The sequence below is a fragment of the Oncorhynchus kisutch genome, linkage group LG14 (genome assembly GCF_002021735.2).
Source record: "Oncorhynchus kisutch isolate 150728-3 linkage group LG14, Okis_V2, whole genome shotgun sequence".
Taxonomy (NCBI): Eukaryota; Metazoa; Chordata; class Actinopteri; order Salmoniformes; family Salmonidae; genus Oncorhynchus; species Oncorhynchus kisutch.
Window position 1 is genome coordinate 54,247,735 of NC_034187.2, and position 27,843 is coordinate 54,275,577.

The following is a 27,843-nucleotide window of genomic DNA, read 5'->3' on the forward strand; positions in this document are numbered from 1 at the left end:
AGGGAAAATGCGTGGAGTAAAAAGTACATCATTTGCATTAGGAATGTAGTGAAGCAAAACTAGTCAAAAATATAAATAGAAAGGAAAGATAACACACACACACAAAAAAAACTTAAGTAGTACTTTAAAGTATTTTTACTTAAGTACTTCCCACCACTGAAAGTGACCAGGCATCAGGATATAAGAGTAGCAGCAGCTTGTATGTGAGTGGGTGTGTGTGTGTAGAGTCAATATAAATGTATGTGCATGTGTGAGTGAGTGAGCAGATGGATTAAGTGAGTGAGTGAGTGAGTGGAGTGAGTGTGTGTGTGTGTGTAGGGCCCTGTGAGTGTGTGTGTGTGGGGGCCTGTGAGTGTGTGTGTGTGTGTGTGTGGGGCCCTGTGAGTGTGGGGCCCTGTGAGTGTGTGTGTGTGGGGCCCTGTGAGTGTGTGTGTGTGTGTGGGGCCCTGTGAGTGTGTGTGTGTGTGTGTGTGTGGGGCCCTGTGAGTGTGGGGCCCTGTGAGTGTGTGTGTGTGGGGCCCTGTGAGTGTGTGTGTGTAGGGCCCTGTGAGTGTGTGTGTGTAGGGCCCTGTGAGTGTGTGTGTGTGTGTGTTGTAGGGCCCTGTGAGTGTGTGTGTGTGTGTGTGTGTAGGGCCCTGTGAGTGTGTGTGTGTAGGGCCCTGTGAGTGTGTGTGTGTAGGGCCCTGTGAGTGTGTGTGTGTGTAGGGCCCTGTGAGTGTGTGTGTGTAGGGCCCTGTGAGTGTGTGTGTGTAGGGCCCTGTGAGTGTGTGTGTGTGTGTGTGTAGGGCCCTGTGAGTGTAGGGCCCTGTGAGTGAGTGTGGGGGGCCCTGTGAGTGTACATAGAGACAGTGTGTTAGTGTGTAGGGCCCTGTGAGTGTGCATAGAGACAGTGTGTAGGGCCCTGTGAGTGTGCATAGAGATAGTGTGTTAGTGTGTATGGCCCTGTGAGTGTGCATAGAGACAGTGTGTTAGTGTGTAGGGCCCTGTGAGTGTGCATAGAGACAGTGTGTTAGTGTGTAGGGCCCTGTGAGTGTGCATAGAGACAGTGTGTTAGTGTGTAGGGCATGGTGAGTGTGCAGAGACAGTGTGTTAGTGTGTAGGGCCCGGTGAGTGTGCAGAGACAGTGTGTTAGTGTGTAGGGCCCGGTGAGTGTGCAGAGACAGTGTGTTAGTGTGTAGGGCCCGGTGAGTGTGCATAGAGACAGTGTGTTAGTGTGTAGGGCCCAGTGAGTGTGCAGAGACAGTGTGTTAGTGTGTAGGGCCCGGTGAGTGTGCAGAGACAGTGTGTTAGTGTGTAGGGCCCGGTGAGTGTGCATAGAGACAGTGTGTTAGTGTGTAGGGCCCGGTGAGTGTGCATAGAGACAGTGTGTTAGTGTGTAGGGCCCGGTGAGTGTGCATAGAGACAGTGTGTTAGTGTGTAGGGCCCGGTGAGTGTGCATAGAGACAGTGTGTTAGTGTGTAGGGCCCGGTGAGTGTGCATAGAGACAGTGCAAAAATAAAGAAACAAGGTTAACTCAGATACACAGACTAGTGATCTATTTTGTTAACTATTTATCCGTCTCATTGCTTGGTGCCAGACTTGATGAACCGGTACCGTTTTGCTGTGGGGAAGCAGAGAGAATATAGTCTATGGTCTGGGTGGTTGGAGTCTTTAACCATTTTCCAGGCCTTCCTACCAGCCTGAACATAACAGAGTCCGTGCTGGAGGCAGGGCTCATTCAGCCCTGTGTGGAATATAAACAACTCATCCAGAACTACCATCCTAGCTCATTCATTTCTACGATGCTCTAAGTCGTGATACCTCTGTGTGTGTGTGTTCCCCACCAACCCCCAAAATGATGCTGCGATGCAGTACCGTACCTTGATGAGATGTTTGTTGACCCATTTCATGAAGGTTTTCTTCTGCACCCGGTCTCGCTCATCTGGAGTAGAGGGAGGGAAGGAGGGGAAAAGGAGAGTTCATTAAACAACAAGTACAGCGTCATTCCTCACCTCTGTATTGTTTACAAGCACGGCCCTGAAACATCTCTGTACCGAGGCTGTCTGGGAGCGCAGCGTTCAACCAGATTTAACCAGGCAGCGCTCTACTAAATGTATTTGTCTGGAATGGAGGGCTCAACAGTCATGCCTGCTGCTTTGGTCGTTTCTGGGAGAATTGAGCCTCGTCACACCTCTGTTTTGTAAGGGCGCTACGTTTGTTGAGTGTTCGTGACACCGCAGCTTGTTTGTGACACTGCAGAAATCTCCATATGGACACAGCATAGGATGCATGGTACATACGCATGAACCCCCCTCCCCTCTCCCTGCCCCCCTGCCCCACACGCAGGCACTCCAACAAAACACACACACACCATGACTCAGTATTTAATGAAGCAGAGAAAAGCCGCCTATTGAGCTGGTCGATCCCAGCTGTAGCTGCAGAGACTGGGCCAGGGGTCTTAGCACAATGCAGCAGCCTCCCAGCCTATGTCCTTTGCCGCCTGTTCTGAGCTCAGTCCAGTGACACGGCAATTCCCAGGACAGAACCTGACGGCAGGCCTCGCTGCTGTTATCTCCTCCCCTCCCCCACGTGGAGCCACTCCTCCTCCTCTCCTCATATCCGGGTCTCTGTGTATGACATGCAGATGGGTGGCTTCGCTTTTCCCGCCTTCCCGTTCATATCTGACTCACTCCATTGGGACGCCTCCTCCTGTGTTCCCCTGGTTGTTACTAGCAGGCCATGTTAGAAAGGATATACGTTGTGGAGCTATTTAACAAGTTACATGAATCGAACCACGAACCAAAAGTCACATTCCAATCGTATATTATACCCCCTATAATGAGAATATATAATATTTGGCTATATTCACACTTGTCTTTTCTAGCATGGCCAACTAGTGACTGCTTTCGCCCCTTCTCTGCGCCAACCAATCAGAGAATAGTTCCTGCTGGTATTTCCCCAACTTGACCTTGATAAACTCCACTGTTGATGTGGTTGCCAAGGTGACACTATAAACAGAGTCGCTATGTGGGGGGGAAGATATGTTGTCTCACTTCCTCTCCCCAGATAGACCTACCTACATACATACATTACACACACACACACACACACACACACACACACACACACACACACACACACACACACGTGTGTTTACATACTGTAATGGGAACAAGTGGTCTTAGTGAGCTTCTATATCAGCATTGAGGCTCTTTGTGATAACGACAGAGTGATATTTTAGTGTGGAAATGCAGGTCAAATACCTGAACGTGGTCAAACCTAGCGGGGCAAGGTAACACACTATATGACTCATTATGATATTTTTACTCCGGGGGCACGCCCCAGGCACACACATTTGAACACAGTCTTGCTAAATAGTTTCAACAGAAAAGCATGCCTTCGTTAACAAACCTGCCTGGTAAGCTGGCCTAGCCGGCTCAGCGGTAACACATGGCTTTCTTTGTGACATTTAGGTGAGGCTATGTCTTCATCAAAATCGGCTATTGGTGACAGTATATTAAACAAGCATGGCGCCCCCTAGAGTTTGACATGGGAATTAACACGATACCCCACATTGGCAACTGCCAGTGGAAACGCATGTCCATTGCCAAGGGCAGAGCCTGTACACCAACAGGGTGTGTGCTGTGTTTGTATGTGTGACAGCCACGGAAAGGCACGCATTCTACCACACAGGGAGGCATTGTTCAGCAGTATACACCCCTCAACACCATCCAAAAACAAAAACAAACACAAATAATGTGCGCACACACACTACCACTACTAGAGTGAGTCTTCACACTGTAAACATTGGTCGATATAGTGCACAAATAGCTCAAGATGTCAACAGTACACCACACACACACACAGACAACAATATAGTGAACAAAAATATAAACGCAAAGTAAATTGTTGGTCCCATGTTTCATGAGCTGAAATAAAAGATCCCAGAAATGTTCCATACTCACAAAGAGCTAATTTTTCTCAAATTCTGTGTACAAACTTGTTTACATCCCTGTTAGTGAGCATTTACCCTTTACCTGACAGGTTTGGCATATGAAGACGCTGATGAAACAAAATGATCATTGCAAAGGTGCACCTTGTTCTGGGGACAATAAAATACCATTCTAAAATGTGCAGTTTTGCCGCACTACACAATGTCTCAGATGTCTCAAGTTTTGAGGGACCATGCAATTGGTATGCTAACTGCAGGAATGTGCACCAGAGCTGTTGCCAGATAATTTAATGTTCATTTCTCTACCATAAGCCGCCTGACGTTTTGGAGAATTGGACAGAACGTCCAACCGGCCTCACAATCGCAGGACCACGTGTAATAACGCCATCCCAGGACCTCCACATCCGGCTTCCAACAGCCACCCGGACAGCTGATGAAACTGTGTGTTTGCACGATGACCACCGGCACGCTGGAGAAGTGTGCTCTTCACGGATGAATCCCGGGTTCAACTGTACCGGGCAGATGGCAGACATGACATTGTGTATGGCATCGTGTAGGCAAGCGGTTTTCTGATGTCAACGTTGTGAACAGAGAACCCCAATGGAACCATGGGGCAATGGAAATGGGAGTCATAAGCTACGGACAACGAACACAATTGCATTTTAAATAGATGGAAATTTGAATGCACAGAGATACCGTGATGAGATCCTGAGGCCCAATGTCATGCCAATCATCAGCTGTCATCACCTCATGTTTCAGTATGATAATGTACGGCCCCATGTTGCAAGGATCAGTGCACAATTCCTGGAAGCTGAACACGTCGCAGTTCTTCCATGGCCTGCATACTCAGACATGTCACCAATTGAGCATGTTTGGGATGCTCTGGATCGACAGCGTGTTCCAGTTCCCGCCAATATCCAGCAACTTCACACAGCCATTGAAGAGTGGGACAACATTTCACAGGCCACAATCAAGCAACCTGATCATCTCTATGTGAAGGAGGTGTGTCATGCTGGGTGAGGCATAAGGTGGTCACCAGATACTGACTGGTTTTCTGATCCACACCCCTACAAATCTTCTAAAAAGGTATTTGTGACCAACAGATGCACATCTGTATTCCCAGTCATGCGAAATCCATTGATTAGGACCTAATTAATTTATTTCAATTGACTGATTCCCTTTATATGAACTGTTGCGTTTATATTTGTTTTATTCAATGTACAAAACACAGGACACCTGGTGACATCCTACACGCAGAAAAACGTTTTATTGAGCCTGTGTAAATAACACATAGCTGCTATACAGTGTACAACACATGCATACACTACACATACCGTCTCTCTCACACACACACACTGACCTGCACAGCACATGATGGAGTGCAGGTGGGCATTGAGGCTGGACTCGTTATGGTAGTCCCGCCACATCCTTCTTTTTACTGTTCTATCCTTCTGTATTTCTCTCCTTCCTCTTTCCTTCACCCGGCTTCTAAAGTCACTTCCTCTTCTCTCTCCCAGTGCACAAGTCCACGTGTGATTCCAGAGTCAGGCAGCACACCAGAGAGAGGCAATGTAAACGAGTCACTATTCCGCAATCCCAGAACAAGAGTAGTCTCTCTCAGAGGAAGTCCACGTGTCTTATTCCAAGCCAGGGAGCACACCAGGGAGAGGCAAAGTACACAAATTGCTATTTCAGTTTCCACAATGTCAAAACAAGAGTATTCCAATGAATTTGATTCTCCCAAAAACACTTATTGTAAGGACTAGTCTCCCCGTGTCTCAGACAGGTAGAGGGACTCATTTCTGGGTTGCCTCTTTCTGCCTGTCGCTCCCTTGTACCCACTCTCTTTCCGCCGGTCTTGCGGTCGCTGCCATTTCTAAACTCCTGGCCAGCCCTCACTGGAGCAGTCACACGTGTGTGTCAAAGTCACAGGCTGCCCCCTCCCCTCCGGCAAATAAAGACCGCCCCTCCAACCCCTCCCTCTGGTTCTTCCACTCTCGTTGTCTCGCACTCCCTCGGTCACTCCTGTCCCCTGCTACCGCGCTGGCCTAAGGCACGGTCCCTCATTCACTCTACTCCTGGTGCAGGACAGACACCTTGCGCTCTAAAATGCAGCTGTTGAGCAGTGGCTCTGCAGATAAAGCAGGTTCAGAGCTGCGGTTCTCTCCCTCTCTCAGCCTCTCCCTCCCGCTCTCTCTCAAAGTATCTTAAGGCTGCAGTCCTCTGGTTAAGATGTGTATGCTGTCAAGACGGGGCAACAGCAGGTTGAGGAAACTGTCTGCCGTTCACAGTTGGAAATAAGAGGGGTTTTCCTTCTTCAGTCTTCCAGAGCAAAGGAAGGAGGTGGTTGTAGAGAGAGATTGTTTATCAAACTCTGGTTGAGGTAAATAATAAGGAAGTCAAAAAGAGAACGTGCTGAAGTGTCCCTTTATGATGATGTCATCCACTCAAGCAATCAAGCAAGCAGCAGACTCCAGTGTTTAGATTCCAGTCTGTTGCCATGTGAACACACACACACTGCTCTCTCTAACAGAAACCAGACACTGCTAGCCCTAGACTGTAACCAACATCATTTACAATCTTTTTCTTTGCTCTTTCTAGGCCTGGGAACAAAAATTTGCCACAATCCCAGAAGAAACCCCCTGGCTGTCCATTGTAGAGCCCCCGTTCTGAGCCAATGAGTGTTTTGTGTGTGTTTAAGACCACTCGTCTGATCACAAAATGATCTGCTGAGCTTGTGATGTCATCTGATGAGACAGAGACACAGAGAGAAGCTTACTTCAGATAATCATAAATCTGAGTAGCTGCCTTGGTCAGTGAGAAAATGATACAAATGTTTTGGGTCAGGGCTGTAGTGTGAATGAGGAGGTCTATTGGAGAAATGTCCAGATCAGATTTCTTGACTCCTCTCCAGGCAGGTTCAATGCAGATTGGGCACAACACCAGCTAGCTACAAGTGAACAAGATGCGTCTTGAGCTGAGAGCCACCGTCCCCTGACACCAACGAACAATCACAGAACGGGACAAACACACACTTTAGTCTCGGCAATCTAAATCCCCAGCGTTGACTCATCCTTCATTGTAACCCTACTGATAGCTACTCTGAGGAAAAATGTACTTTCTATGTCTGTGTTATGTGGTTGTCCCACCTAGCTATCGAAGATGAATGCACTAACTATAAGTCGCTCTGGATCAGTGTCTGCTAAAATGACTCAAATGTCAAAATGTAGCCCCCTTTCCTATGACTAAGCATTCCCTTGATGCAACAGCATTGTCAGCTAGCCTATTCCTACACCCCTTCAAATCTGTCGATGTTGCATCGAGCGTCTCAAAACGTTTCACAACGCTAGCCCCTACAACAATTGTCATGTTTCAATTTAAAAAGCTGGAACAAAATCAATAGTAGAACTGAAACAGAGAGTCAGCAAAAACAGCTGCAACAACCTCGCTTCGTAGAACAGCGTGACGGCATATGAACATGTGACATTATCAATGGGAGTCTGACAGTCAAGGGTGACATCACAGTCTGTAGTTTCTTATGGAAATACTAAAGACCAGGTAAAAACCTATAGTTTAGCATACAAAAGAGCTGGCACAACAACAACGCCACGACGGCCCCAACAAAAGCAGTGACGCGCGCGCACACACACTCGTGACACACAACGACAACACGCTCCGCCGGAAGAGTCCACACACACACACACACACACACACTCCTCTCCTCCTGTCGATGATGCGTCACTCAAGTAACCGTGTCTCTCTCCTCCTATAGTGACCTCTTTACTCTCTCCACATATCCAATCCTCATCTTCCTCGGTCTTGTTTGTCCTTTGCCTTTCCCTCTGCTCACTCCATCCTTGTTTTCAAGAGGACTCTCTCCTCGGTTTTTAGAGCGAGAGCGTTGTTCAGCCGCTCCGTTTCTCCCCCGGCCCTCCAAACTATAAATACCAGGCAGAGCTTACGCTCTTAATACCACGCAGTATGCTTATCCCTCGCTCCCTCCCTCTCTTGTCATCACGTTTAATCTCTCCTCTTCTGTCGCTTCTCTCCTCAGTCCTCATTCAATTAAAACAGAGGAAGTCCCTGCTCCACCAAGTCTTCTCCTCCCGTTGTCAAATCTTATTTTTCCACTTCACTCTCCTTCTCTGTCAGCAGTGGCACATCTCCCTCCCTCTCCCATCAATCCCCCTACATCCTATTTGTTATGAATGTATAAACCAAATAAAAACAGGAAATTAACTCCTATAGCAAATCTAAATCAACCAGACCAACATTTGAAGCGATATTCCCCTAAATATCCAGCTGCAATATTCACAAATATCCAAACCACTCCTGTATCGGGTAACAGGTTTTGAAAGAAAGTGCTGATATTCCGCTCCTGGCTGCTACGTAATCCCCCCCAGTTACCAGGGGCCCCCGGCAGCCCTCTGGACGAGCAGAACATATTGAATTTGGGCTCCTTGTGACTTATGATGACTCTGATATTGGGCAGTGTTAACCTTATTAGGAGGAGATGCTGTGTATCTACGTACGGGATACGCTGCACTATAGGGACGCAGGTTGTTTGGGGTTATACGGTTAGGTTGTTTGGGGTTATACGGTTAGGTTGTTTGGGGTTATACGGTTAGGTTGTTTGGGGTTATACGGTTAGGTTGTTTGGGGTTATACGGTTAGGTTGTTTGGGGTTATACGGTTAGGTTGTTTGGGGTTATAAGGTTAGGTTGTTTGGCGTTATACGGTTAGGTTGTTTGGCGTTATACGGTTAGGTTGTTTGGCGTTATACGGTTAGGTTGTTTGGCGTTATACGGTTAGGTTGTTTGGCGTTATACGGTTAGGTTGTTTGGGGTTATACGGTTAGGTTGTTTGGGGTTATACGGTTAGGTTGTTTGGGGTTATACGGTTAGGTTGTTTGGGGTTATACGGTTAGGTTGTTTGGGGTTATACGGTTAGGTTGTTTGGGGTTATACGGTTAGGTTGTTTGGGGTTATACGGTTAGGTTGTTTGGGGTTATACGGTTAGGTTGTTTGGGGTTATACGGTTAGGTTGTTTGGGGTTATACGGTTAGGTTGTTTGGGGTTATACGGTTAGGTTGTTTGGGGTTATACGGTTAGGTTGTTTGGGGTTATACGGTTAGGTTGTTTGGGGTTATACGGTTAGGTTGTTTGGGGTTATACGGTTGGGTTGTTTGGGGTTATAAGGTTAGGTTGTTTGGTGTTATACGGTTAGGTTGTTTGGGGTTATACGGTTAGGTTGTTTGGGGTTATACGGTTAGGTTGTTTGGGGTTATACGGTTAGGTTGTTTGGGGTTATACGGTTAGGTTGTTTGGGGTTATACGGTTGGGTTGTTTGGGGTTATAAGGTTAGGTTGTTTGGTGTTATACGGTTAGGTTGTTTGGGGTTATACGGTTAGGTTGTTTGGGGTTATACGGTTAGGTTGTTTGGGGTTATACGGTTAGGTTGTTTGGGGTTATACGGTTAGGTTGTTTGGGGTTATACGGTTAGGTTGTTTGGGGTTATACGGTTAGGTTGTTTGGGGTTATACGGTTAGGTTGTTTGGGGTTATAAGGTTAGGTTGTTTGGGGTTATAAGGTTAGGTTGTTTGGGGTTATAAGGTTAGGTTGTTTGGGGTTATAAGGTTGGGTTGTTTGGGGTTATAAGGTTGGGTTGTTTGGCGTTATAAGGTTATGTTGTAGGTTGTTTGGGGTTATAAGGACTGCTGTCTGCTGTCGATTAGTCAAAACATACACAGGTGTGTTCTTTGAACTAAAACTATGTCCTTGTCAATGCCCTTTTTCACAGTTAGGAGGTTATACAGTGGGGCAAAAAAGTATTTAGTCAGCCACCAATTGTGCAAGTTCTCCCACTTACTTAAAAAGATGAGAGAGGCCTGTAATTTTCATCATAGGTACACTTCAACTATGACAGACAAAATGAGAAGAAAAAAATCCAGAAGAATCACCTTGTAGGATTTGTAATGAATTTATTTGCAAATTATGGTGGAAAATAAGTATTTGGTCACCTAGAAACAAGCAAGATTTCTGGCTCTCACAGACCTGTAACAACTTCTTTAAGAGGCTCCTCTGTCCTCCACTCCACTCCACCTGTATTAATGGCACCTTTTTGAACTTGTTATCAGTATAAAAGACACCTGTCCACAACCTCAAACAGTCACACTCCGAACTCCACTATGGCCAAGACCAAAGGATACTTCAGTATTTTGGCAATGAAGACCTTCATCTACTTCCCCAGAGTCAGATGAACTTCCTTTAGACATAAAAGTGGTATCCACAAGTTCATCCGACTCTGGGGAAATAGATCATCCCGACGTATCCCTTTAATAATAATTCATAAACAAAATGGATATCAGTAAAATCACTAACTAATTGTCAGGTCTGCTATTACTTATTACTTCTGGGAACTATCATCATCCTCCATCCTCATGAGGGAGAGACATTAGAAAATATCTTCAAGGTATGTGGGGTTTTTGGTAACAGAATTACAAGGCAATTCTTTTTTTAAACTTACAGAAGGTAAAACATTCCAAAATGAATTATGTGATATTAGTTGGCAGGGTTCTATACGTCAACATTATTGTGTTTTAATGCATATCTGATACCTTATTCTGGTTTTGCAAGACCTTTTTTTCCATCTGTTTATCCAGATATCTAATATTTAAGATGGAAAATGGTTTAAAAATATGCATTAATAAAAAATTAAAATTAAAAGCTTTGCTTTCATTTGACACCCAATTTGATATGCTCCTACTGTATGAGCTTCACATATTGGTGCTCATGGGCCCTTTTACATGGAATAGCCCCTATACATAGACACTCATGCAAGAGCACGAACACACAGCTCCCCACCCTGCCCATCACTCTGCTGTGCCACGTCTTGCTTGCTGCTGCGGCTAAAAATAAAGCCAGTGCGCCAGTGTCACAAACACACAGCTCTGTATCAGTCGGTACCGCACTTTAGCAAGCCTAAACACGCAAGCCTGCATCACACACACACAGTACCACCCACACATAGCCCCAAGAAATGGCACACAGCACAGCTTTCCTATCCAGTCCCTTCAGATAGATGGTGATAGTAGGTCCCTGTATAAATAGGAAGTGGCAGTAGGAAAAGGTCACTCTTTCCAAGGCATCCCTGTATAACAGAGGTGGGCAATACCTCTCTGTTCCTCCTATCATCCCAGACAGTCCTGTCACACTAGATATTATACTCCTGTGACTGAAGGATATCAATTAAATCCTCCAAACAATTAGCAGAACGTCCTTGCCAGCAGCCACTGTGGTCCTTTATGGCTAATGATTAATGGCTGTTTTTAAGTCGGCTTTTTGTAATATCGTGTCACCTAATGCAGTGAACAGAAAGTCACTTTGGTGACAAGCAACTTAGTCCCGTCATGTGGAGGATTTTATGCTGAGGGTAAACACCATGACAAATATGTTGTACCGTTGCAGTCCTGTAAGAGGCATACATCCTTTTAATGTAAAGCCTAATACAAGATATGGAATACATCACATTTGGTCTGTGTCCAACTATCTATAATCCCAATGATAAGTGACTTTGATAGTGGCTAATGCTAGAATAGGCCACTTAATAAACCAGTTAGGCCCATTTGGGCAGTCTTGATACAACATTTTGAACAGAAATGCAATGGTTCATTGGATCAGTCTAAAACTTTGCACATACACTGCTGCCCCCTAGTGGCCAAAATCGAGTGGCCATCTAGTGGCCAAAATTGCAGCTGGGCTGGAATTATACATGATGGCCTTTGTCTTGCATTTCAAAGATGATGGTACAAAAAAATACAAAATAACGTTTTTTATTTTATTTGTATTATCTTTTACCAGATTGTTTATATTCTTCTACATTCCTTTCACATTTCCACAAACTTCAAATGGTTTCCTTTCATATAATATGCATATCCTTGCTTCAGGGCCTGAGTTACAGGCAGTTATATTTGGGTATGTCATTTTTAGGCGAAAATGGAAAAAACGGGCCCGATCCTGATGAGGTTAAGAGACTTAACTGGCCAACTCATACAGTCCGCGACAAACGAGAACGTCCACTCCCATGAAATTGATTTGAATCAATGGCACGACAGGTAGCAGCCACGCTGTGAAAAAGGCCAAATAAGGAGAACTGTGCCAGAATGACTCACACCGGTAGAGATCCAATCAGACAAACACTGTCTCAGTTTAAAAGAGAATACACAACTAAATTAAGACTAGCTAGCAGATAAAACATTTGCTCTCTGAAAAGTAACATGTTTCCCAAACTGAAATCTAACAGAAAGAAGCGACATACTGTCATCTACATTAAAACCCCCAAAACAGTGACTTAAATGCTGATCATCCCCTCCTTCCAATGCCAACCAGCAACACAGCAGTGAACAAGATATCATGCGAACACAAGACACGCTAACAAGAGACACCAAAAAGGGAGAAGTCTAAAGAGGAAGTAGGAAGCCAGAAGTGTCACTCCGAACACCCTCCCTCGCCTTATCTGAGGAGGATAAAGAGGCAGCAGCGACAGAAGGAGATGAGGAGCATCCCCCCCCCCCCCCCCCCGCCCAGCCCTATGTGCTTTAAGGAGTATATATACCTGGTGTAAAACGAGGGGTACGCCGTCGGCGGTAGAACCACACCACGGCCGCAGTGAAGAAGTGAGCAGCCACCACCAGGATGGGCGTGACGACCACCGGGTCCATGAGCAGGTCCATTGCTAACCACTTATGTGCTAAATGACCCAGAGTCAGTTTGTTCTTCAAAGAGTTCAACGAGAGAGAGAGAGACCACTTCCAGTGTCCAATACCAATCTCAGGTCTGTCCTAAGACGAGCAGCAACAAGCTACCGGGAAGAGTTTTGAAGTTTCTGCCTCAGCCTGTTAGTTAGAAACATCATCTCGTTTCTCTCCTTCCTGTTCTCTTTCTTTGCTGTGGATAATAGTCAGCTGTTGGATAACCGTTTCTCTCCAACTTTTCCTCCTGAACACGTAGCCTCAATGCTGAGAGACTAATAATCTTTGCCAAGTTCTTCTCTCCATTGGAGCTACCACCCTCTTTTCCTCAAGCCGCTCTTTTTCGCGAGCCCCCCTCTCACACTCGTACACTGAATTCCTTTCCCCTGAAACAAGCGCCCGGCTTTAAGCCGTTGCTCCGACCACACAGTATAACAAAAAAAGTTAGTAGACAGAATAAAAGCGATGTTGGGGTTCAAATCGCTCGCTAGGGAGGAAACCACATGGGAGATAGTCTTTCCTGTCTGAGTGTGTCAGTGTGAGTGAGGGTAATTCAGGTCGCGTGTCAGGGTGGCATTTGTGTGAGAGCGTGTTGCAGTCTCGGAGTGTTTATCTCTGTTGCTATGGTGAACCAATGTCACTCGTACCGAAATGTATTAATGGCTATCTTTGAATGGAAGTGTTCCGACTGCCGGTGACTTGATGTTCAGAGGTTGTGGGTGGGTTGACCACATATGTGTGTGTGTGTGTGTGTGTGTGTGTGTGTGTGTGTGTGTGTGTGTGTGTGTGTGAGAGAGAGTGTGTGTTAAATCGTTGCTAACTACAAGGGTAACTATGCTGTAGTGTGTGTTAAATCGTTGCTAACTACAAGGGTAACTATGCTGTAGGTGTGTGTGTGTGTGTGTGTGTGTGTGTGTTCATGAAGTCACGATATGCGAGACATACCGTCTCAGTGAGTCAGCATGGCAGGGGGACAGGGGGTAGAATAGATAGAATGGCAGCAGGTCCTCGAGTTACTCACGCTTCATAGAGAACTGTGTGTGTCTGTGTGTGTGTGTGTGTGTGTGTCATGTACACTATGTAAGTGCATGTATTGCATTTGTAAATGTTCTCCTGCATGCCAACACTAATGTTAGAGGCAACAACCTCTAACTGAATTGCTGTCCAAAATAAGATCGAGCAAAATATAAAAACAGAAGAAAGGTCATAAAATCCCATTTAGAATCAGATGAAGATTAATTGTGTAACACAGTGTGATACGACCTATAGAGTAAAAGTGGGCAGAACATCAGTCACCAGTATTTTGGAGAGACATCTTGATACCCAGTTGTTCAGCTTGTGGTTTCCACTATGACTGTCACATGCCAGTCTGCTCTGGGAACTTCCCGTGTTCAATTACCCACCGTCCTCTCTGCCTAGAGCCAATCACATCAGAATCCTAGAAACACCATATCTAAATGCTAACCGCCACTATGCTTCAAAACCAAAACCCTAAGATGAAAACTGTAATACAGAGAGAGACGAATAGAGAAAGACCTAACAAGGGTAACGTGTCAATGTTTGAGTAACAGCCACAAATCTGAGGTCAGGAGTGTGGAGCCACCGCTGTGATCGAAGAGGCCGGTGCGTGTTGGTGCAAACAGTGGCACAACAGTCAAACACAAGATCTGTCACACTAGTTGAATAGCCACACAAAACACGGTCAAAAATATGCTTCATACCACATCTTACAATAGTTGACTAAACGGTAGACCTACACCGCAATCAGACATTCACTGATCTGAACTGCATCACTAATAACCCTAGCAACATTTATTCAGAACTCTCAGAACTTTAATTTATAGAGCCGACGAAAGACAATCGAAATAAACAGATCTGTGCAAACCCAACTAAACTTGGACATCCGCCTTTTCTAGATGTGTGTAATTTGTTTGTGTGTGTGTGTGTGTGTGTGTGTGTGTGTGTGTGTGTGTGTGTGTGTGTGTGTGTGTGTGTGTGTGTGTGTGTGTGTGTGTGTGTGTGTGTGTGTGTGTGTGAGTGACAAGCCAAAAAAGGTACACGCATACAGGAGCAATGTAAACACACGTAGAAGACTGATGTGTGATGCAATTACCTCAGCTAACCTCTCTGGGCTTGATTGTCTGTAAATGCAAGACCGTATCCACTATCAACTGTTTACACTGCCAGATTATCTAAGTGAATAGTTCGACAGCCAAGTTGATGAGTCTGCGAGAACTAAGTGTCCCTGACCTTACTGAAATATCAAACAGAATAATCAACACATGAACAGAAATTACAATATGCAAGAGGTCAGAAGCGCATGCCAAAACGTACACACACACGACAGTGAATGAGCGGATCATTGTGTGCCAAACACTGGCTGCCATGAAGTCAGGGCCTCAGACAGGGTCCGTTTGAAAGCCCCTCAACCAGAAAAGGAAATGTTCAATGCTGTGTGTGTGTGTGTGTGTGTGTGTGTGTGTGTGTGTGTGTGTGTGTGTGTGTGTGTGTGTGTGTGTATAACACACACGCAACCAATGAACTGAGTGACTCATTGGACAAGAAAGGCGTTGAGATGTCAGACTACTGTACGGGCTTGGCACAGAGAGAGAGAGAGACACAGACAGAGAGAGACACAGAGACACAGACAGAGAGAGAGAGAGAGAGAGAGACACAGAGACACAGACAGAGAGAGAGAGACACAGAGACAGAGACAGAGAGACACAGACAGAGAGACACAGAGACACAGACAGAGAGAGAGAGAGAGAGAGAGACAGAGACACAGAGACACAGACAGAGAGAGACGGGACGGAAGGAAAGAAGGAAACAGAAGGATGGGGAAGAGATTGATGATGTTGATAGAGAGAAGGAGATCGAGGAGCTGGAGAGGGGTCAGAGAGAAAGAGACACGAGGGTGTCATTGCACGGCTCTGTGCGCTAATGGCTGTTTGTGTTGGGTTGTGAATGACCCATTTCATACAGAAAACATAATTCCCCTCCCACACACACACCGTTCATTGTGACCACTGACCAGTGTCATGACGGTCCCTGCTGTTCACACTTCCATTTCCACCATATTTTACTTCTTCAATCAATAGCTGTGTTCCACTACTCATACCAACTCCACTAACCATACTATTTGTGAGGTGAATTGAGTATAGTATGCTTATTGGTCATAGTATGGATATAGTTAGGATGCCAAAAGTTCCCGGATGTCGCACTAAATTCGCCAAAATATGAAGTATACACGCAGAGGACACTTTTTCCATACTTTAGGGCCCATAATGCAATTCTTCAGGAAATGTGCGTGGCTTCACATCGTTTCCAGATTTGAATAAAATGGCTGAAAATATGCAGCTGAAGTACAAGGAGAGCGGATACAAATGCATTGCTTTATTTAATTACGACAAATGTTAAGAAAATGTTGAGCAATGTAATAAAGTAATGACTTTTCAAATAAGTTACACCTTACATTGGCTGACAATTTGTTAGCTACGCTGTCCTTACGAACCACATAGCATATCATTACAGCAGGATGTACCGGTATGTTGTTAGCTAGCTACCTAACGTTAGTTGGCTACGTCTACATCATATTTGCCAGTATATTAACTGTAGGCTAACTAACTACCCAACGTTTATTGACTTGAAATGTTCCCGTCATAGCTTAACTAAATTGTATAGTCCTTGTGTGTTCTCAATGGACATTCGGGTGCTTCCGTAAATTTGCTCTGGCTATCTCCACCGATTTCAGAACACGTCTGAGTGTACCAGAGGCCAGAATAATTCATTTACGAGCGCTCAACACCTGTTGAATTGGCTGGTGTCAGTAAACGTCGCAATCGTCACAATCACCAACGCTCTGGATAACAAACTGCTTAACCAGCTCTGCTAGGGCAGGAAAAATGGTCAGAGTGGTCTCATTTGTTTCTGGAAGTAGCTAGCAAACTAGCCAATGTTAGCTTGGGTGCTTGAATGCCATTGTAAGATCAGAACACTCAAATCCGCAGCATCCTATAGGATAGGGAGTCCGCCAACTAGGTCACCCTGTGACATACAAGACCACACACACACACCGTGCCTAGTTAAGTAAAGGTTAAATAATAACAAATAAAACACCATTAACTGAAACATGCCCCTCGCCCACACAGAAGCACATGGGGAGTGGGGACAGACTGTGCTCGCATGAACACTGTATGCACACACACACCATTACATTAAGCGCTGCAGCTAAAATCAATTACAATACATATGATCTATTAAAACCATGAGGTTTCCCCATACTCCATTTTTTTCCCCCATACTTCCTTGTCATCTTAAAATAGCCCACTGGAAACATTAGAATGACAGCAGCATGAGGAAGAGGAAGACAGACAGCAACAACAGGGCCCTGACTCAACTGGCTTTGGCATGTCTTGTCAGAAGCAAAAAGCAAAACCAAGTCGCTCTTTCCCTGTCCCTCTGTCTGTCCGCTCTTCCATTCCTTCGGTTCATTCTCTGCTCACCACACCCATCCTCTATCTTCTCCTAGTTTCGTCCTCTGCTTTTTCCCTTGTGCCATAGATGCGGATCAAGCTAGCCCCTGAAATACAAGTCTTCAAATACCAGTAGGCTAATAGCAATAGAATAGACACACACGGGCAAACCTAAGCAATATGGTACTAAATGTACTACAGGGACACATTGGTCATGTTCCATTCCGTTGGTCCACGAACCGGAAGGTCGCTGGTTCAAATCCCAGAGCCGGCAAGGTGGAAAAATCTGCCGTTTTAACCTCCAACAACAACTGCTCTCTGGGTGTGGATGTGGATGAAGGAAGCCCCACGCACCTCTGATTCAGAGGGTTGGGTTAAATACACAAGACACATTTAGATTGAGTGCATTAGGTTGAGCAACTGACTAAGTATCCCCTTTACTACAATATCATGTATTCTAAGAAGTAGGAGTGTCCAGTCCAGTCACCAGCTGTGTGGCCCTGACCCCTCATCACTGGGCGCCCCTGCAGTGCCGCAGTGGCCCGGTGACCACTCGACACCTTCCTTGCTGCCATGAGCACACAAACACTTCCTGAAGAGGAAACTGCGCCAGCCAGGGTATTTCCCAGCTCCACAGTGTTCTATTCAATACGCCAGCTTGCAAGTTTAGAAACATTTTAAAAAGTGGGAGAACAGGATGAGGAAGGGGGGGCAGAGAGTTTGATACAAGAGGGGTTAAAAGAGTTCAGTTGAATACCACTGCTCTTCAAAATTGCAACAATGTATTTGAGTTTAGTGACATGGTAGTACAGTAGGACAGTGTATTGTAAATGTTCAGCCTGCGGCATAGTAGAACGCAGGATGCTTTAGACACTGGAGGGAACTAGGGCCAATTTGCACAAAGCAAACAGCCTCAATTTCTCTCCAGGTTCATCCAGGACACGAGGCCCCTGTAATACCACATTCTACAGTTAGGGGGCAACATGGTTCCATTTACAAAAATGTATACAGGCCTAGACCCACAGTGACAAACACAGAGCAGTTAGACGAGCAAAAAAGAACTCTCAGTTCTCCCGCTTCTAGTAAACTGTAACCAATATGAGCCGCACAACACAAACAGCAACAGGGTCAACTATAAAATGGGATCAAGAGCTAACATGAAGCCAATCCATGGCTTTACTGAGTAAACATAAAGGTCTACGAGTAAAATACTAACAGCAGACACACAGATAGACATAGTGATGGAGGCAGGAGCCGAACACACTCTCCCTCCAGCTTATACAGTACACTTGTTTTCAGACTGGGAGAGGTTAAACTCCCTGGGTCAACCAGGCAGAAGTAATCACAGACAGAGTGGGAAGTCTGCATCATTAGAGCATTGTTAAAAATAACACACAGAGCTAATGAAGGCCCAGATAGATACTGTAGCCTACAGTTCAGAAAATTGCCTGCCTTGTCGGCAACAAACCTTCCATGACAATAACATGGTCGTTTGCATCATTACTTGAGTGCTCTTGGAAATTAAATTTTTTTTAATATCAAAAGAGAGTTTGCCGAACACTCTACGGGAATGAGAATAGTGCTTGCAACATCCATGGCACACAATCAAAGCAACAGGGAGGCATTTATACAAACCAACCCTGCAAGTGATGAGCAGAGTGGGATGAGGGAGTGTGTTTTGACAGAGGTACTAAAGGGCTCTCTCTCTCCCTCCAGTGAGACAGAGGAGGCCCTACGGTGCCATTAGAGAGATTACAGCAGGAGATATGGGCTGCCGATAGAGTGTAATTACAACTCACACAGGAGTCAGGATTGGCCTGAGAGTGGTACCCTAGGAATACTGACCTATGGTCAGTTGAGGTTTGAGGCCCTTACTGGTTAAGGTTTGGATTTGGGGAGGGTAATATGACCCTAGATCTGCGATTGTGACTAACGGCAACTTCAACCTGGTTAGGTGGTGGAGGCTACAGTTCATGTCAAAATGAATTTCACCTCGGAGAACGCTCTCCTACTCATTGATCGTGTAAAACGAGAGTATACTTGTACAAACTCAGGAAGTTCACAGAAATTCAGCCCCTGAATAAATCGATTTCTTGACCTGTTGACAGACAGAGCCACCATGCGAGTGAAAATGAGGAACGACAGAGGAGAGGAAATGGAGGTCGAAGATAAAGGAGGAAAGGGCATGAGGAGAGCGAGAGAGAACATTGCTTTGAAGTGCGTGATGATAAACCAGTGGTGAGACTGGCGTGAGGAACACCCATTGAGTCACTAGGATACAGAATGAGATTAGCCATCTGACATTTACTGTACGAGGCACTACAGTCTGAGAGGCTACATTCCAGTCACACACATCAATACTCCTCGGGCAAGAACTGAGACAGCGAGACAGAGAGAGAGGAGGTGAGTGACAAACATTTGTTGGCAAGGGCAGAAAGGTAGAGAAAGCAGTCTTGTTTACAGGAAACAGTGCTCTCCAGGCAGGCAGCTCTTCAGTGGTGCTTAGCTCAGCCAGGGGAACAAACTCATCAAATAATAGGCCTCACCTGGAGGTCAAACCAGCAGGAATACCCGGGTCATGTTCATTAAGGCACCAACGTTTTTAAAGAAAAAACATTGCAACTGAAAATGGGTACTTCTCATTGGACAAGCCCAGGAAGTCCCTCTCCCGGTTTGTCTTTTCTGGTCTGTTTGGTGCCTGGTGAACAGGACCAAGTCCACTGCCCTGCTGCCCGTCAACCAGATGGAGACCTCAAGAGGTAGCCAAGTCATAAAAGAGTGTGTGAAGTGTCATAACAGGGGCATATCTGACGAGCAGGACCGTGTCAAAATAGGAAAGATCTGACCAGTGCACCGACATGCCTGACACTGCCTGTCCATACAAGTCAAAGGTACCTGGGCTGGCGCCAGTGGAGAGACTCTGCCATTGTTTATACACTGTGGTACAAAGACAAGCCAGGCCAGCTTCACCTGGGTCACAGGGTTTTCTGTTAATAAAATAGTTGCCGGCTAAATTGACCGGAAGAAAAAAATGTAGGCAGGCCATCAGCCGTAGGCAGGCCATCAGCCGTAGGCAGGCCATCAGCGCATCACCCACCACTTTACAACGTGAGCTGGAGGCAGTGCGCATTATGAAAACAGACTTAAATGGTTTGAAACCAGAATCTATTACTTCATATTGTGAGACACGTGTTACCTTGATTGAAAATCTGACCATAGAGAGGTGGGGGCTATTCATAGTCAGCGTGCGAGTTTAAGTTTGGGGAAGTATATCATTGATCCTACCAGTTCCGATCTGCATGCCAATGGAACTCAGATTGCCAATGCAGTCGCTGGCCTATAACGTCCCTTGTCAACTACAGTAAAACACAAAGCAGACAAATACATTTTTTAAAAGGTTCAAAATATAGCCTACTGATAAATTCCAGTTCTTTCAACCACATTCATGTCTCTACTCAGCCCGTCTGCCTCACTTTCCATCAGTCTTGACATTAGCTGCTGCTACTGAAGTGGAACATTGTATCAAATCAATCAACTTGACCCCGCCCCCCAAAGCCGTCTCCAGCGACGTCGGATCATTGTATCAGCTAGCCTATTCTGGGACGTCAGAGGTCCCAGCGCCAGTGAGCTCGGGACAGACAGCTGTTTTTGCACAAGGGGAAATGTGTATTTTATCACGTTTCCACTGGATATGTGGGATGGTCAGATTATATTTTGCTCTTTCACACTGAGACAACTCGCAAATGATGAAAGAAACCAAAACGTATCTCTCACAAGTATAGCAGGTTGTGACCTCCAAGAATGAGAACAGTAAATGACGGTAGGCCTAATTAGTAATACAATGCATTAACATGAATGTAACCAAATGACGGGGATTAACTTTACATTGACTACTGGTGACAATCTGTACGTAAATGGAGAATTGATCAAAATTAAACACACAAAAAAGGGCAAACAATTCATATGAAACAATGAATACGCAAGAATTGGCGGGAGACTGAGTGAATTCTGGAGAGCTGAGCCATACATTCTGGAGAGAGACAGGTCTATACTCAAGACACATCTACACACATATTTTAGATGTTTCTCCACCGATAGCCATAACTCAATTATCAGCTAGGCCTTTTGCCACGCCTAGAAAATAATTCCTCGTGCCATTTCTCTCCTGTCCTATTGGTTTTCATATCAACTTTCGGGAAGAGAAATACACAATCCTAATCATAATTAGAAAGTGAATATCTTTCTCATCAGAAAACAATGCTAAAAATGACATACGACCCGTCACACAACTATTGCTTTGAATGTACAGTTGAAGTCAGAAGTTTAAATTCACTTAGGTTGGAGTAATTAAAACTCGTTTTTCAACCACTCCACAAATTTCTTGTTATTAACAAACTATAGTTTTGGCAAGTTGGTGAGGACATCTACTTTGTGCATGACAAGCAATTTTTCCAACAATTGTTTACAGACAGATTATTTCACTTAAAATTCACTGTATCACAATTCCAGTGGGTCAGAAGTTTACATACATGAAGTTGACTGTGCCTTTAAACAGCTTGGAAAATTCCAGAAAATTATGTCAATGGCTTTAGAAGCTTCTGATAGGCTAATTGACATCATTTGAGTCAATTGGAGGTGTAATTGTGGATATATTTCAAGGCCGACCTTCAAACTCAGTGCTTCTTTGCTTGACATGGTTAAATCAAAATGAAATCAGTAAAATTGAAGACCTCAACAAGTCTGGTTCATTCTCGGGAGCAATTTCCAAACGCCTGAAGGTACCACGTTCATCTGGACAAACAATAGTACGCGAGTATAACCACGCAGCTGTCATACCGCTCAGGAAGGAGACACGTTCCGTCTCCTGGAGATGAACGTACTTTGGTGCGAAAAGTGAAAAAAAATCAATTCCAGAACAACAGCAAAGGACCTTGTGAAGATACTGGAGGAAACAGGTACAAAAGTATCTACAGTAAAACAAGTCCTATATCGACATAACCTGAAAGGCCACAGCAAGGAAGAAGCCACTTCTCCAAAACCGCCATGAAAAAGCCACACTACGGTTTGCAACTGCACACGGGGACAAAGATTGTACTTTCTGGAGAAAAGTCCTCTGGTCTGATGAAACAAAAATATAGCCGTTTGGCCATAATGACCATTATGTTTGGAGGGAAAGGGGGAGGCTTGCAAGCCAAAGAACACCATCTCAACCGTGAAGCACATGGGTGGCAGCATCATGTTGTAGGGGTGCTTTTCTGCAGGAGGGATGGTGCACTTCACAAAATAGATGGCATCATGAGGGAGGACAATGAATATTGAAGCAACATCTCGACATCAGTCAGGAAGTTAAAGCTTGGTCGCAAATGGGTCTACCAAATGGACAATGACCCCAAGCATACTTCCAAAGTTGTGGCAAAATGGCTTAAGGACAACAAAGTCAAGGTATTGGAGTGGCCATCACAAAGCCATGACCTCAATCCTATAGAACATTTGTGGGCAGAACTGAAAAAGCTTGTGTGAGCGATGAGGCCTACAAACCTGACTCCGTTACACCAGCTCTGTCAGGAGGAATGGGCCAAAATTCATCCAACTTATTGTGGGAAGCTTGTGGAAGGCTACCTGAAACGTTTGAACCAAGTTAAACAATTTAAAGGCAATGCTACCAAATACACTCAATTAGTATGTAAACTTCTGACCCACTGGGAATGTGATGAAAGAAATAAAAGCTGAAATAAATCTCTATACAGGGATTTGTTTTAAACTAGAATTAAAATATCAGGAATTGTGAAAAACTGAGTTTAAATATATTTGGCTAAGGTGTATGTATGTCAACTTCGACTTTAACTGTAAGTATTCAGACCCTTTACTCAGTACTTTGTTGAAGCACCTTTGGCAGCGATTACAGCCTTGAGTCTTCTTGGGTATGACGCTACAAGCTTGGCACACCTGTATTTGGAGAGTTAATCCCATTCTTCTCTGCAGATCCTCTCAAGCTGTTGGATGGTTACTGTCTGGTTACTCGACCATTAAGCAGCTTTCTTCAGAAAACTAGCTCTCAACTTAACTGTTCCTTTCAGTTTGGGTTTGGGTTCCCACCGTTCCCTTTGTGTGGCCTACCACTTCATGGCTGAGCCGTGCTCCTTGACATTACCACTTCACAATAACAGCACTTGCAGTTGACCAGGGCAGCTTAGACAAACTAACTTGTTGGAAAGGTGGCATCCATTGACGGTGCCACATTGAATGTCACAGAGGTCTTCAGTATTTTTGTATTTAATTTTATCTTTATTTAACCAGGCAAGTCAGTTAAGAACAAATTCTTATTGACAGTGATCGCCTACACCGGACAAACCCGGATGACGCTGGGCCAATTTTGCGCCACCCTAAGGGATTCCCAATCATGGCCGGTGTAGGCCGTCATTGTAAATAAGAATGTGTTCATAACTGACTTGCCTGGTTAAATAAAAGGTTAAATAATATACAAATTCTTAAGCGCTCACTTTTGTATATATACACACACACTATGTGTCCGGTAAATTTCTCAAATGGCCGGTAAATTAATATATTCCCGGTGACGTTGTCTGGCGGCACAATTTCCTAACGGAAACCCTGCTGGGTCGTGTTACCTGGGTCGTCCACTAGCACCGACTTCTCTGAAAACTTCTCTGAAAAATGTACTCACTACGATTGTGATGTGGTTGTCTGACCCAGCTATGTTAAGATGAATGCACAGAGTCACTCTGCATAAGAGAGTCTGCTAAATGTGTTCATTGGGGCACAGCAACACAGTTTAAAACATTCTGCAATGTAAAAGGAAAACAAGTGTTGACTTGACAAGTTACAGATGGTACCGTGCACCCCGTTTTGTGATGACTGAACAACCCTGGAATATAACCAAGCTGCCCTCGGTTGACCTGACTAACACTCCTCCATTCATTCCTATGGTGCAGTGTCAAAACTGTGTGGCACTGACACCGGTGACTGCGTCAGAGGAGAAGCTGAGGCACCCAGGCGATGGTATAGCTCAGACTCTGACCCAGTACATTTTCTCAGCAGTTCTCACACAGCAGCAGAACCTCCAACTCACTGCTGCCTCCTGCAGTAGCACGGTCACTGACCACAGAAAGGAGGGAAAGGGGGGGGGGGGGGGTTTATCATCATGAGATGGCACAGAGAAGGCCTCTATGGATGGTGGGAATGGGGGGAGGAGACTGAAAGAGAGAGAGAGATTTATAACCTCGTGAGAACAGAGGGAGCTGTCAGCCTCTTATCCAAACCCCTTTGGCTTTAGAACCCTTACTTAAAATCACAGGTTAATGAGCAGAGAGGGGAATAGAGAGAGAGAGAGAGCAAGCTGACAGAGTGCGAGAGAGAGAAAGAGTGCAAGAGCGAGAAAGAGAGAGAGAGAAGGAGAAAGAAAGAGCACGAGAGAGAGAGAACAAGAAAGAAAGAGCACGAGAGAGAGAGAGAGAGGAGAAAGAAAGAGCACGAGAGAGAGAGAGAGAACGAGAAAGAAAGAGCGAGAGAGCGAGCGAGCCAGCGACTAAGAGAGAGAGAGCATGGAAAGAGAGCGCGAGGGGAGAATGAGCGGCGAGAAAGAGCGAGACCACAGCACGAAAGAGCAGCGCGAGCCGGCGACAGGGAGCGCGGGCCGGCGACAGGGAGCGCGGGCCGGCGACAGGGAGCGCGGGCCGGCGACAGGGAGCGCGGGCCGGCGACAGGGAGCGCGGGCCGGCGACAGGGAGCGCGGGCCGGCGACAGGGAGCGCGGGCCGGCGACAGAGAACACTACATAGGGTAGGAGGTGATTAAGAGGGTACAAGGGGTGTGTGAGAGTGAAAGTGTGAGAAACAAACAGAATTGAGGGTCGTGAGAAGAAAAAAGTGGGAGCGAGAAAACACTTAGGTCAGAGGATGAGGTTGGGAAAAGACCAGGCCGAGAAAAAAGGGAATAAAAGAAAAAAAAGAGGAATGTGAAGAGTACACAAAAATACAGGGTGACACTAGATAGGCTCATTTTAACCCTATCACCATGGTAACTCTTCAATTACACCACTGCCCTTTCTAGTCAAGCACTTGACCCGACCTCATAAAAAGTTGTCATTATTATGGCCTAGCTGGGCCTCAGAGGCCTCTACTACAATGCCTGCTGAGAGATGGGTGTCCATGGCACAATGGCGCTCGTGGTAATGTTCACTCTATCGGTTGATTTAGGATCAGCTCTTCCTGAGTTAGTCATCATTTTGCACATTGAGTTTAGCGGCAAAACTGGTCCTAGTCCTGTTGTTAGGAGGTATAGAGTGGGCAAAATGGACAATTGCCAGGGTTCAGTGACTCCCACACTGGGACTGAGTTGTACTTTTGTTTCATAACAGCAAAGGTCACCTGCGTTGTTTACCACCAAAGTGTGTGTTTGTGTGTCTCTCTCTCAAAGTAAGACCATACCGGCCCAGATAATGGAATTCAGAGGATTTGCTAGTTAGTTCACATTATTAGGGAACTAGCTAGTGCTCATCCCAGACCTGTGTTATGGTGTGTGAGAGAGTCAGAGGGCATTGTATTGTGTGTGCTCAGTGTAGTCGCAGTCACTCAGTCACGCCAAATGCAGAGCGACGGGAAAGGACCACCATGAGTGACCATCCAACTGGGGGACAGGGAAGAACGTCCAATGTGTCAAGTAGAGTGTGGAAGTCTTACAATATTTAATGCATGTGGGCACACTAATGAACACTTTTTGAACACGTATTTGCACACGTGAGAGAGTACCTACCATCAATAACCATGTGCGTGCTGTGTTTCCATGTGTCAATTCCCATGTGCAGTAGGCTATATGTGCACGCGTCCGTGGGTTCTCCCACAACCTCCAATGACCCTGTGTTGCCTTTCCGCCACAGTCCTTTTCACCGGCTTCACACACCAAAACACCAGCCAACCAGTTTCCCCTAAGTGACTGAACTTCCCATTGGCTAAGTGATGGAACGGAAGACAAATGGATGTGCAAGGGGTGGTCTTGGAAGAGAGAAGGAAAGAGAAAGAGGAGTGGAGAGGCAGATCAAGAATGAAGAACGGGTTTCTGTCCGGCACGGTAATGTGGAAAATGATCAATCGCCGTGTTAATTACCGCGCTCAGTCGGGTTGGTTAAGGAGAGGTAATCCCGTTTTAACGAGCTTTGTTGACGCACATTGAGGGGTTTAGTTCTGAACCGGCTAGAAAGGTACTGGACCCGGTAGAGCTGGGTTTCCTTTGAAGAACACCGCTGGTATGGAGAGAGCTAACAACGTAGGACAGGAGAGAGGGAGGAGAGGGCAAGGTGTGGAGCAGATTGAGAGATGGTGGACAAAGATAACTGGACAGGAGAGAAAGAGAAAGAGAAAGAGAAAGAGAAAGAGAAAGAGAAAGAGAAAGAGAAAGAGAAAGAGAAAGAGAAAGAGAAAGAGAAAGAGAAGAGAGAGAGAGAGAGAGAGAGAGAAAAAAGACAAAACCAGAGAAGACAGACAGAGAGGTGCTGACCTAAGAGTACATGACAGATGTTCTGGAAAAACAGAGATGAGTACAGAAAGAGGGAAAGAGTGTTAATGGTGCCTGAGAGTTTTCGTGCCACTCTGTATTAGTGTCGCTGTTTCCTATTGATCGCTGGCTCAGTACACAGCGTCCTCATTGGCCACAATGCCTTATGTCAGGTCAACAAAGCACCTTTGAGGCCCAGATCAAATACTGTGAGCGAGGGACAGAGAGTGACTGGAGGAGGAGGGAGGGTGTGAGAAAGGAAAAAAAAGGGAGCGTAACTGAGTGAGAGAGAGTGAGAGAGGTTTGGGGCCAGGGGGAAGAGGAGAGAAATAAACAGGAGGCCCCTCCATCCTATGGCCTGATAATAAGTGAGCTTTGATTCTGCCGCCTCACTCAAAGCAAACATACAAGCCTGCACGCAGAAACACACACACTAGATTTTTATTTATTTATTTTACCTTTATTTAACCAGGTACACAAGTTCTCATTTACAATTGCGACCTGGCCAAGATAAAGCAAAGCAGTTCGACACATACAACGACACAGAGTTACACATGGAGTAAAACAAACATACAGTCAATAATACAGTATAAACAAGTCTATATACGATGTGAGCAAATGAGGTGAGAAGGGAGGTAAAGGCAAAAAAGGCCATGGTGGCAAAGTAAATACAATATAGCAAGTAAAACACTGGAATGGTAGTTTTGCAATGGAAGAATGTGCAAAGTAGATAAAAATAATGGGGTGCAAAGGAGCAAACTAAATAAATAAATAAAAATTAAATACAGTTGGGAAAGAGGTAGTTGTTTAGGCTAAATTATAGGTGGGCTATGTACAGGTGCAGTAATCTGTGAGCTGCTCTGACAGTTGGTGCTTAAAGCTAGATACAAACACACAACGACCAACAGATACACAGTACCAGTCAAAAGTTTGGACACCTACTCAACCCAGAGTTTTTCTTTATTTGTACTATTTTCTACATTGTAGAATAACTATGAAATAACACATGGAATCATGTCGTATTTCCCCCCCCCCCCCCCCCCCCCTTTAATTCACATCAGGAATGTTGAGATCAACTCTCACCGACTTGGCGTGTTGGATAGAATGTGTGTGTGGATGTGGGTGTGTAATTGGGCAATACCAGTATCACGATACTCGTTAGTATAGTATAGTGGCAAGGGATCA

The 27,843-nt window shown here is 45.4% G+C and overlaps 1 protein-coding gene across 10 annotated transcripts in view; it reads right to left on the reverse strand.

Moving 5' to 3' along the window:
- Positions 1-27,843, reverse strand: part of LOC109903635 (microtubule-actin cross-linking factor 1) — a 250,345-nt gene that overhangs the window by 148,491 nt on the left and 74,011 nt on the right. For 8 of the 10 annotated variants that reach the window (XM_031789328.1, XM_031789338.1, XM_031789336.1 and 5 more), the window contains one exon: positions 1,860-1,921. In XM_031789328.1, the coding sequence (XP_031645188.1) occupies positions 1,860-1,921 (62 nt within the window). Of the gene's footprint in view, positions 1-1,859; positions 1,922-5,291; positions 7,790-12,544; positions 13,166-27,843 lie in introns of those variants that run through there. The other 2 variants (XM_031789330.1, XM_031789333.1) reach the window with 2 other exon arrangements.